Source organism: Rhinoraja longicauda, chromosome 4 (genome assembly GCF_053455715.1).
Source record: "Rhinoraja longicauda isolate Sanriku21f chromosome 4, sRhiLon1.1, whole genome shotgun sequence".
Lineage (NCBI taxonomy): Eukaryota > Metazoa > Chordata > Chondrichthyes > Rajiformes > Arhynchobatidae > Rhinoraja > Rhinoraja longicauda.
In genome coordinates this window covers 85,603,298-85,616,229 of record NC_135956.1, presented here as the reverse complement: position 1 = coordinate 85,616,229, position 12,932 = coordinate 85,603,298, and the positions used below count along the sequence as shown (strand labels likewise).

At 47.2% G+C, this 12,932-nt stretch overlaps 1 protein-coding gene across 1 annotated transcript in view; it reads right to left on the bottom strand.

The window, feature by feature from the left end:
• Positions 1-12,932, bottom strand: part of stac (SH3 and cysteine rich domain) — an 80,667-nt gene that overhangs the window by 15,482 nt on the left and 52,253 nt on the right. The window contains exons 6-7 of the mRNA XM_078398451.1: positions 9,779-9,970; positions 1,036-1,130 (exon numbers count right to left, since the gene is read on the bottom strand). Of these exons, the coding sequence (XP_078254577.1) occupies positions 1,036-1,130; positions 9,779-9,970 (287 nt within the window). The remainder of the gene's footprint in view (positions 1-1,035; positions 1,131-9,778; positions 9,971-12,932) is intronic.

The window sequence follows — 12,932 nt, the reverse complement described above, 5'->3', positions numbered from 1 at the left end:
TCACAGGAGACAGACTATCTGCTGATATCTACTGCAAATCCACTGACTCCGTCAGCTACGTTGATTACATCTCCTACCATCCCGCCCCCTTTCCAAGAACGCTCTCAATTTCTCTGTTTCCAACGTATCTGTTGAGGCTTTGGCTCGAGGGGCATCGGCAAAAGTAAGGTGAACAAAAGCTGACAAAAAGATCCAAGAGCGTAGAGTCATACAACACAGAAACAGGATCCTCAGAGTGTCTCTGAGGATCCTTCATTGCTTCTACTCTGGGGCTGTAGAGAGCATCCTGTCCGGCAACATCACAGTCTGGTTTGGGAACAGCTCTGCCCAGGACAGGATGGCCCTGCAGAGAGTAGTGCGTTTGGCAGAACGCACCATGGGAACTACACTCGTCCCCCTGCAGGACCTATACATCAGGAGGTGCAGATCCAGAGCAAGCAAGATCATGAGGGACCCCTGCCACCCCAGTAACGGACTGTTCCAGATGCTACGGTCAGGCAAACGCCTCTGCAGTCACGCTGTGAAAACGGAGAGGATGAGACGGAGTTTCTTCCAACAAGCCATCAGGACTGTCAACTTTTATAACTCCAGGGACTAAATTTTGTCTTCTCTGTATTAACTTTGGTTTATATGCTGTAACTGTAATTCTTTTTTTTTTGCACAAACCACAAACCGGCGACAGACAGGGTGTTGGGCGCCCAAGGCTCATCGATGCGCGAGGGCAACGAAGGCTATCCCGTCTGGCCCGAACCGACAGAAGGTCGACTGGGGCACAAGTCACAGAAAATGTTAATGGTGGTCACGGGAGGAATGTGTCACAATACACAGTGCATCGCACCCTGCTGCGTATGGGGCTGCACACGGAGGACCAACAGCATATTAGGCAAGTGGTCATAATGTTTTGGCTCATCGGGTCATAATGTTTTGGCTGGTGTATGTGTAAGTATTAACTATTTTCCTTACTGCTGAACATACGGCAAACATTTTTCTGGTCAAATCTGAACAGCAAAATTGCTTTCCAATGGCAATACTTACTGCATTTCCAGATCATCATACTCTTGGGGAATGTATCTGAACAAGGCAACGTAACTGGACTTCTGCAAAGTGTCTTTGTGGTCTGGCTTCTTCAGCTAGAAAAACAGGAGAATTGTAAATGTAAGTGAAAAAACAGAGGAAAGAGTCACCAGATTCCCTCCTGTTCGGGTCGTACCCTAACATGTTCCCAATGTTGGGGGAGTCCAGAACCAGGGGCCACAGTTTAAGAATAAGGGGTAGGCCATTTAGAACTGAGATGAGGAAAAACTTTTTCAGTCAGAGAGTTGTGAATCTGTGGAATTCTCTGCCTCAGAAGGCAGTGGAGGCCAATTCTCTGAATGCATTCAAGAGAGAGCTGGATAGAGCTCTTAAGGATAGCGGAGTCAGGGGGTAATGGGAGAAGGCAGGAACGGGGTACTGATTGAGAATGATCAGCCATGATCACATTGAATGGGGGTGCGTACAGGCTCGAAGGGCCGAATGGCCTCCTCCTGCACCTATTGTCTATTGTCTATTATCATCCTCCTCTCTCCCACTGCCAGCACTGAATCGAGGGGGCGGTAATCATTACTTTTCAAAGATGAGGGATAAATACATGCTTTTTGCAGGGCCAAGCCTGCCAGACTTTAGATATTTCACTGCATTTGCTGCATACTCACTCACCCAAGGAGGCTTTAGTTTTACATATTTAAGAATAGGAGTTTCATTGTTATTTTTATTGCAAATTCTAGCCCATTGAACCTACTGGGCTGATTGACGAGTGTATCATTTCATTAAATTTGCATTGGAATAAAATCAAATTTAAAATTATTGTAAGATACCCTTAACTAGATTGTCTATTTGTGTCTGCATAAATGCGTCTTAACTGTTGTAGTTGTACCTGATTCAACCATCAACGTTAACAGCATATTCCAAATATCCACCGCTGTCCCCACAAAGAATTAATTCCTCAGATCCTCTACAAGCTCCTTCCTCTCTCCATAAATCTATAATGTCTTGTTTGTTAATATCCCTGGCATGGGAAAAAAGATTTTAACTATCTACCCTATACGTGTCTTTTATAGGATGTTGAGAGGACATTAGAGATACGGCGTGGAAACTGGACCTTCAGCTCACTGAGTTCACGCTATTCACACTAGTTCTATGTTATTCCACTATCTCGCCTATCTCCAACACACTAGGAGCAATTTACAGAGGCCAATTAACCTAGAACCCTGCCGTATTTGTTTGGTGGTAGGAAACCAGAGCACCTGGAGGGAACTCATGCTGTCAGAGGGAGAAAGTACAAACTCAACACCGACATCACACGAGGCCAAGATCGAGCCCCAGTCTCTGGCACCTTGAGGCGGCAGCTCTACCAGCTGTGCCCCTGTGCAGTCTCATAGGCGGCAGAGACGGAGACATTGAGAGTAGGAATGGTGTCTATCCAAGAGGCAGGGTGGGAGAACAGGGTGGGAGGTTCTGCTGCAGTTGTACAGGGCCTTGGTGAGACCGCACCTGGAGTATTGTGTGCAGTTTTGGTCTCCTAACCTGAGGAAAGACGTTCTTGCCTTAGAGGGAGTACAGAGAAGGTTCACCAGATTGATCCCTGGGATGGCGGGACTTGCATATGAGGAAAGACTGAATAGACTGGGCTTGTTCTCGCTCAAATTTAGAAGACTGAGGGGGGATCTTATAGAAACATATAAAATTCTTAAGGGGTTGGAGAGGCTAGATGCGGGAAGATTGTTCCCGATGTTAGGGGAGTCCAGAACCAGGGGTCACAGCTTAAGGATAAGGGGGAAGTCTTTTAGGACCGAGATGAGAAAACATTTCTTCACACAGAGAGTGGTGAGTCTGTGGAATTCTCTGCCACAGAAGGTAGTTGAGGCCAGTTCATTCGCTATATTTAAGAGGGAGTTAGATGTGGCCCTTTTTGCTAAAGGGATCAGTGGGTATGGAGAGAAGGCAGGTACAGGCTACTGAGTTGGATGATCAGCCATGTTCATATTGAATGGCGGTGCAGGCTCGAAGGGCCGAATGGCCTACTCCTGCACCTATTTTCTATGTTTCTATGTAGTCCAGATAACTGTGGACGTCCTGATAGACTGAACCCTGTGATGGATGCAGAGAGATCAAGGGGAGAGATCTGGCAGAGATAGTCCAAGTGAACTCAAGGGCAGGGCGGAAGCGTCATTGGACTATTGAATTGAATCATCGTCGTTAGCGGTGAAGTTGATAAAGTCCATGAGTTCTGCATCGGTGCACGATGTAGCCCTGATGCAGTTGTTGATGTAGCGGAGAAAGAGTTGGGGGAATGTTGGAACCAAAGATACTAGAGGAACAAGATGGACCACTCCATTGAAATCGCCCATACTGAAGTGTAGTACGCAAAGGAGCGGAATGACCGCCAGTTTAGTAGGCAAAACCCGCCGTTGGCTATGCCTCTCACAGTGTGATTAGTGCGGTATGTGTGATGATACCATTAAAATGCAGAATATATCTCATCTATCAATTCACAGATTTTTGTTATTTTTCTTTTTGAAAGTTTCTGCAAGTTTCTGCCGACTAAAATGGCGCCGTGACGCACTACGGTTTTTAGGGTCGAGTGGTCTATCTTGCTCCCCTAGCATCTTTGGTTGGAACAGTAGTACGGTACTCCTCTGCGTACTGTACTTCTGTTTACGCTCCCCGCCCCGAGAAGGACTGTTCGACGATTTAACTAACAAAGTGGTAGACATAGTTGGGACCCAAGCGTGTGCCCATGGCTCCACTTTAAACTTTTAAATCGAAGAAAGTGAGAGGAGTCGAAATAGAAGTTGTTGAGGATGAGTCCATGTTCTGCCAGGCGGAGGAAAATGGTAATTAAAAGGGGAACTGATCGGGTCTCTGTTCATGGCAGAGCTGGGCGATCCAAAGACCTTCCTCGTGGGAAATGGAGGTATAAAATGACAGGAGATCCGTGATACAATTGAGGCAGTGGGACCCTAGGCCATTGAAGGTATTGAAGTGTTGAAGAGGTGTCAACTTCTCTACATCGGCGAGACCAAGCGCAGGCTCGGCAATCGTTCCGCTGAACACCTCCGCTCAGTCCGACTCAACCAACCTGATCTCCCGGTGGCTCAGCACTTCAACTCCCCCTCCCATTCCCAATCTGACCTTTCTGTCCTGGGCCTCCTCCATTGTGGGGTCAGAGTGAGGCCTCCAGGGTGAGGCCTCCAGAGTGAGGCCCAGCGCAAATTGGAGGAACAGCACCTCATATTTCATTTGGGCAGTTTACACCCCAGTGGTTACGAACATTGACTTCTCCAACTTCTCCCCGCTTCCCTTCTCTATCCCCTCCCCCTTCCCAGATCTCCCACCATTCTTCCTGTCTCCGACTACATCCTATCTTTCCTCCGCCCCCTCCCAACATCACTCTGAAGAAGGGTGTCGACCCGAAACGTCACCCATTCCTTCTCTCCCGAGATGCTGCCTGACCCGCTGAGTTACTCCAGCATTTTGTGTCTACCTTCGAGCAAGACATAACGATGTGCTGGGCAATTTCTTTACATGTCGAGTGGTGGGTGCTTTGAATACGCTGGCAGGGTGATGATGGGGACAGGTAGGAATAGCATCGAAGAGGCTTTTGGATGGGCACATGGTTTATGGGCAAGTACCTGGACATGCAGGGAATAGAGGGATATGGATCACAGGCAGGCAGAAGAGGTTTGTTTAATGGCAATATATCTGGCGTGGACATTGTGGTCCACACCACCAGTTCCTGCGGCTGATTAAGCCCAAAACGTCACCTATTCCTTTTCGCCAGACATGCTACCTGAACTGCTGAGTTACTCCAGCAATTTTGTGTCTATGTTCCTGTGTGGCGTTGTAAGTTCTAGGTGCAACAGAGACTGGAGCAGACCAAGAAGGCACCTAGAACTGAAATGAAGTAATACTACCAAGAGGTAAATAGACAATGGACAATAGACAATAGGTGCAGGAGTAGGCCATTCGGCCCTTCGAGCCAGCACCACCATTCAATGTGATCATGGCTGATCATTCTCAATCAGTACCCCGTTCCTGCCTTCTCCCCATACCCCCTGACTCCACTATCCTTAAGAGCTCTATCTAGTTCTCCCTCGAATGCATTCAGAGACTTGGCCTCCACTGCCTTCTGAGGCTCACAGAACTGCAGATGCTGGAATCTTACATAGAATCTTACATGGATGACCCTCGGGACTATCTTTGATCAGACTCTGCCGGCTTAACCTTGCACTGAACGTTATTCCCTTATCATGTATCTATACACAGAGAATGGATCGATTGTAATCATGTATTGTCTTTCTGCTGACCGCTTAGCACACAACAAAAGCTTTTCACTGTACCTCGGTACACCTGACAATAAACTAAACTGAAACAGAAACTGATACTGAGAACAGAAAATCTGCTGGAAGTAACTCAGCAGGTAAGGCAGCATCTCTGGAGGACATAGGTAGGTGACCCCGTTCAGGTATGGACCCTTCTTGAGACTGATTGTTGTGGGGGGGGGGGGGTGGAGAAAGCTAGAAAAGACATGCAGGCAGGACAAAGCCCGGCGAGTGATAGGTGGATGCAGGCGAGAGTGGTTTTGAATGGTCGTTACTTGAAAAGGAGGCGAAAGGGTGACCAATTGGGACAACATAGGCCAAAGTGTGTAAGATAGGGAGAGAAGAGGAATAAAATGTAAAGCCAGAAGGAGGGGTTTAGGCGGAAGAGTTCAGGGGGAGTGGGGAAAAGAGGATGGGATAGAGAGAGATATGGGTGCACATGGAGTGGGGGGAGCACAGGAAAATGACAGGGGAAGAAACAGAAACTCCAAGCAAAATATCAAGTGGTGTTTCTCCAGTTGTTTGGACTCGGCCCTTGACAGGTAGGTCGGTCGGTAGGGCAATGGGAAGCGGAGTTAAAATTGTTGACAACCGCAGTGTCCAGCTTCAAGTTTCTGGGCACTCACATTTCGGTGGACCTAACATGATCCAATAACACCGCTGCGCTGGTCAAGAAGGCACAGCAACGACTGTTCTACCTAAGAACACTGAAGAAGTCTGGTCTACCCCAACAGCTGCTGACGACCTTCTACTGCTGCACCATAGAGAGCATCCTAACGCATGGCATCCCCGTGTGGTATCTCAGCTGCACGGAGGCAGAGAGGAAAGCTCTTCAGCGGGTAGTCCGAAGAGCTCAGAGGACCATCGGAACACAGCTACCAGCCTTGGAGGGCATCTACAACACACGATACCTCAGAAAAGCCACCAGCATCCACAAAGACTCCTCACACCCCTGCAACAGTCTGTTCGAACTTCTACCATCGGGCAGACGATACAAGGCCTTCTACGCCCGCACCTCCAGACTCAGGAACAGCTTCATCCCCAGGGCCATAGCTGCTATGAACCGGTCCTGCTGAGCCGGATGGTCACATCGCACAGTGAACCGGCACAGATCTACTTGCACTTTATTCTGTTTTAAAACTGTTACAAATTGTTTCGTTGGGTTGTTTAAATTAATACTGACTAGCTAATTAATTTATTGCATCGTATGGAAGGCGCATTCCCAATCTCGTTGTACCCCTGTACAATGACAATAAAGATATATTGTATTGTATTGTATTGTATTGTTTGGAGGGATATGGGCCAAACACGGGCAGGTGGGACTAGTGTAGCTGGGACATGTTGGCGGTGTGGGCAAGTTGGGCCGACGGACCTGTTTCAATAGACAATGGACAATAGGTGCAGGAGGAGGCCATTCGGCCCTTCGAGCCAGCACCGCCATTCAATGTGATCATGGCTGATCATTCTCAATCAGTACCCCGTTCCTGCCTTCTCCCCATACCCCCTGACTCCGCTATCCTTAAGCTTTCCACGCTGGATCACTCTATAACTCTATAACAACCGGAAGATCCATTAAGCTTTGCTGGACTGAGCGCGTGTTCAGCGAGGCGGTCACCTTGTCTATGTTTGGTTATGCCAGTTGGGGAAGCCACAGTGGGAGGCAGTAGATGAGATTTGAAGAGACAGTTGACTTCTGCCTCACCTGGAAGGGCTTCTGGGGTCCGTCGATGAAGTTAAGGGAGGAGGGCTATTGAGGGCGTGCAGCGTAGGTTCACTAGGTTGATTCCCGGAATGGCGGGACTGTCGTATGTTGAAAGGCTGGAGCAATTAGGCTTGTATACACTGGAATTTAGAAGGATGAGAGGGGATCTTATTGAAACATATAAGATAATTAGGGGATTGGACACATTAGAGGCAGGAAACATGTTCCCAATGTTGGGGGAGTCCAGAACAAGGGGCCACAGTTTAAGAATAAGGGGTAGGCCATTTAGAACGGAGATGAGGAAGAACTTTTTCAGTCAGAGAGTGGTGAAGGTGTGGAATTCTCTGCCTCAGAAGGCAGTGGAGGCCAGTTCGTTGGATGCTTTCAAGAGAGAGCTGGATAGAGCTCTTAAGGATAGCGGAGTGAGGGGGTATGGGGAGAAGGCAGGAACGGGGTACTGATTGAGAGTGATCAGCCATGATCGCATTGAATGGCGGTGCTGGCTCGAAGGGCTGAATGGCCTACTCCTGCACCTATTGTCTATTGTCTATTGAGATGTACGGTCAGGTGTTACATCTCCTGAGCTGATGGGGAAAGCACGGGATGAGCGCAGTTCGGATGAGAAGGGCAAGTGATTTGCAGAAGGCATGGTCTCCGCAGAAAGCAGGAAGAGGTGGGGATGGGAAGATGGGATTTGTGGTGATATCGCATTGACGGTGGCAAAATGTAGAAGAATGATGTGTGGGATGCAGAGGCTGGTGGGGTAGACAGGTGCATATTAGTAGACACAATTAGACAGGTGCATATATAGGGCAGGTCTTGAGGGATATGGGCCAAATGCGGGCAAGTGGGACTAGTGTAGATGGGGCATGTTGGTCGGTGTGGGCAAGTTGGGCCAATGGGCCTGTTTCCACACTGTAGAACGTTATCTATCTATCTATCTATCTATCTATCTATCTATCTATCTAACAGTGTGCCTTAATTTCAAGGCGAAAAAAACGTTTAATACATAATAGGAACATTCAACGATCATACACCCATTCTAATAGTGAGGAGTGGAAATAGAACAATGGTTTGATTGAAGCTGATGTATCACAACAAGTTTTTCATGCGTTTAAAATTAACGCCATGTTCTTACCAGAGACCAGGAAAACTTGCTTTCTTCCCTGCTGGTATTTTCACGACCATTTTCTAGAGAATTAAATGCTATGAAGACAGAAAAAAACATGCTATTGCTGACTTGAGTTCTGGTGTCACTGCATTTCACATATTATTAATTACAATGAGGATCAATTTTAAAATTAAGTCATTGGTAACCTCCAAAAAGCAGAGTAAAATAATGGATAGATTGTGAAAACTGATCATTTAACTAGGATTATTAATTGTCCTCATTCTTCGGGAAACGGGGCTTCCCCTCTTCCATTATAGATGAGGCTCTCACTAGGGTCTCTTCTACATCCCACAGCTCCGCTCTTGCTCCCCCTCCCCCCACTCGCAACAAGGACAGAATCCCCCCCTCGTTCTCACCTTCCACCCCACCAGCCAGCAGATCCAACAAATCATCCGCCAACATTTCCGTCACCTACAACGGGACCCCACCGCTGGCCATATCTTCCTATCCCCTCCCCTCTCTGCGTTCCGCAGAGACCGTTCCCTCCGTAACTCCCTGGTCCACTCGTCCCTTCCTAACCAAACCACCCCTTCCCCGGGCACTTTCCCCTTCAACCGCACGAGATGCAACACCTGTCCCTTTACCTCCCCCCTCAACTCCATCCAAGGACCCAAACAGTCTTTCCAGGTGAGACAGAGGTTCACCTGCACCTCCTCCAACCTCATCTATTGCATCCGCTGCTCCAGATGTCAACTTATTTACATCGGCGAAACCAAGCGCAGGCTCGGCGATCGCTTCGCTCAAAGCCTGCGCTCGGTCCGCATTAACCAAACTGATCTCCCGGTGGCTGAGCACTTCAACTCCCCCTCCCATTCCCAGTCTGACCTTTCTGTCATGGGCCTCCTCCAGTGCCATAGGGAGGCCCACCGGAAATTGGAGGAGCAGTACCTCATATTTCGCCTGGGCAGCTTGCAGCCCAGTGGTATGAACATCGACTTGTCCAGCTTTAGATAGCTCTTCTGTCCCTCTCTTTCCCTCCCCCTTCCCAGATCTCCCTCTATCTTCCTGTCTCCACTTATATCCTTCCTTTGTCCCGCCCCCCTGACATCGGTCTGAGGAAGGCACGGTAGCGCAGCGGTAGAGTTGCTGCTTTACAGCGAATGCAGCGCCGGAGACTTAGGTTCGATCCTGACTACGGGTGCTGCACTGTAAGGGGTTTGTACGTTCTCGCCGTGACCTGCGTGGGTTTTCTCCGAGATCTTCGGTTTCCTCCCACACTCCAAAGACGTACAGGTATGTAGGTTAATTGGCTGGGTAAAGGTAAAAATTGTCCCTAGTGGGTGTAGGATAGTGTTAATGTGCGGGGATCACTGGGCGGCACGGACTTGGTGGGCCGAAAAGGCCTGTTTCCGGCTGTATATATATGCTATGATATGATAAGGGTCTCGACCCGAAACGTCACCCATTCCCTCTCTCCCGAGATGCTGCCTGACCTGCTGAGTTACTCCAGCATTTTGTGAATATTTAACTAGGATGGTGCCTTCATACCATTGCAGAATAGTCCAATGACAGTCACTGAATTAAATGCTTTTTAAAACTTACCGCATAGGAGTCAACAAATGAAATGATATGAAGAGCAGAACATTCCGGACCCGCAGAGCCTTTAATGCAAAGACAGTTAAAAAAGTAGATTTTAGTTTCATGCTCACCACAATCCCTCGATTTCCTGCTCAAATCCAACATGCCTCCTTGTGCGTTTGCACTCTCCTCTGGAACTTTTGTCAGCTCTGAAGCCTAAGAAGAAATGAAGAGAGCAGAGAGATAGCACGGTTGCAAAATGCAAAGGATGAGAGGGGATCTTATCGAAACGTATAAGATTATTAAGGGGTTGGACACGTTAGAGGCAGGAAACATGTTCCCAATGTTGGGGGAGTCCAGAACAAGGGGCCACAGTTTAAGAATAAGGGGTAGGCCATTTAGAACTGAGATGCGGAAAAACTTTTTCAGTCAGAGAGTTGTGAATCTGTGGAATTCTCTGCCTCAGAAGGCAGTGGAGGACAATTCTCTGAATGCATTCAAGAGAGAGCTGGATAGAGCTCTTAAGGATAGCGGAGTCAGGGGGGTATGGAGAGAAGGCAGGAACGGGGTACTGATTGAGAATGATCAGCCATGATCACATTGAATGGCGGTGCTGGCTCGAAGAGCCAAATGGCCTCCTCCTGCACCTATTTTCTATGTTTCTATGTTTCTATGTTTATGTTTCTATGACCTGCGTAGGTTTTCTCCGAGATCTTCGGTTTCTTCCCACACTCCAAAGACGTACAGGAGTGAAGGTTAATTGGCTTGGTGTAAATGTATAAAATTGTCCCTAGTGTGTGAAGGGTAGTGTTAATGTGTGGGGATCGCTGGTTGGTGCGGACTCGGTGGGCCGAAGGGCCTGTTTCCACACTGTATCTCTAAACTAAACTAAATTGTGAATGATCAGCCATGATCACATTGAATGGCGGTGCTGGCTCGAAGGGCCGAATGGCCTCCTCCAGCACCTATTGTCTATTGTCTATTGAAAGCCAACAACGCACATCAGTGCCTTGCACATTGAAAACATTTTAGCTGAATTTACCATGGGTGTGGGAATTTTGATTTCACGAAATGAAAGGGCATTATGGATCGCCGGAGCCCTGCAAGCAACACATGCACAAATAGAACTGTACCACTGGCATCTCATAACAGCAGTGGAGGTCACTGTTAATCAGAGGCCAGAAACATGAAGAGGTTACAGGCAAGCAAAAATATTGCGGGAAGTGAGGCCAAAATTATCAGATCGCTCGTACTTCTTGATTCTTCATTTTTAATTAACTAATAATTAGATTAACGGGTATTTTCTTTTCTTCAGACGTCACTGCCAGGATTATTCACAGACCCTAGACAGTGTAATATTTTAATATTTCCATAATTTGACTAAAGTTATCAACTGCATCTTTCTACTCAGGCTTTGTGTGTTTGTTTGACCATTCATGGTCCCTGTCATTTCTGATTATGGTTGAGACGCCAGATGACTGGAGGGTGGATAATGTTGTGCCACTATTTAGTAGGGCTGCTCTGCCTCAGAAGGCAGTGGAGGCCAATTCTCTGAATGCATTCAAGAGAGAGCTAGAAAGAGCCTCTTAAGGATAGCGGAGTCATGGGGTATGGGGAGAAGGCAGGAACGGGGTACTGATTGAGAATGATCAGCCATGATCACATTGAATGGCAGTGCTGGCTCGAAGGGCCGAATGAGCTCCTCCTGCACCTATTGTCTATTGTCTATTGTCTGCAAGGAAAAGCCTGGGAACTATAGACCAGTGAGCCTAACATGGTAGACGTTACTCGAGAGGACTCTGAGGGGTGAGATATATATGCATTTGGATAGATACGGTCTGATTATGGATGGTCAGTATGATTTTGTATGTGGGATGTCCTGTCCTATGAATTTGATAGAGTTTTTTAAAGAAGAAACAAAAACGGTTAATGAAGGCAAGGTCATAGACATTGTCTATGTGGACTTCAGCCAGGACTTGGATAACATTTCACATGGTAGACATACAATGTCTATGTAGAGTTTACAGACTAGAGATGCATGATGGGACAAATGGTCAACATCGGGATCCTAAGGATGTTAGTGAGGCATTAAATAGATTTATCATGGTGTTTAGTTCCACAGCACAGTTAGTTTAGTGAAATATACATTGGGGGTTGTAAACAGCAGAGGGTAATAACACTGATCAAGACACTCACATTTATAGTATCTATTTGTAATACAAATGGGAAGAATGTTTTTTTAGGTAACAGGGAGCTTAAGGTTAAAGATAACTGCGGGGAAAGATAAAGATTAAAGATTACAGAGATATTGACAATGATGACTTATTTTTAAAATGTAGAATCAAGAAGTACCCATTGTATCGTGAGAATATAAAATGCTGTAGGTACTGTGAATCTTTGAAACACTTTGGGTTCTATCAGAGTGTTTTTCAGTGCGGACTGTTGAGGCCTCCAATAAACCAACTTGTTCGAGAAGCTATAGGTAAACAACTGCAGATGCTGGTACAAATCGAAGGTATCACAAAATGCTGGAGTAACTCAGCAGGTCAGGCAGCATCTCAGGAGAGAATGGGTGACGTTTCGGGAAGAAGGGTCTCGACCCGAAACGTCACCCATTCCTTCTCTCCTGATATGCTGCCTGATCTGTTCGAGAAGCTCACCACTGATCTATGAGATGTTTTATTTTGTGTCTGTTCCCATCTGAGCTGGGCCCCAAATAAAGCCAGATTCAGTGTACAGGTATAACACAAGATCCCCTCTCATCTTTCTAAATTCCAGTGTATACAAGCCCAGTCGCTCCAGTCTTTCAACAAACGACAGTCCCGCCATTCCGGGAATTAACCTGGTGAACCTACGCTGCACTCCCACAATAGCGAGAATGGCCTTCCTCAAATTTGGAGACCGAAACTGCACTCAGTACTCCAGGTGCGGTCTCACCAGGGCCCTGTACAACTGCAGAAGGACCTCTTTGGTTCTATACTCAACTCCTCTTGTCAGGAAGGCCAACATGCCAAAAGGATACAATCCAGAGGCACGCCTCACTGGGCAAAATGTTTGGCGGCAGGAACATTAAGATAGTAAATATGGAAAAGGAATAATTCCACTCACAGCCAAAGAACCAAAAATAAAAGGTAAAAGTGTCTCACCATTTGACCATGTACTGGAGGAAGAAATGAGC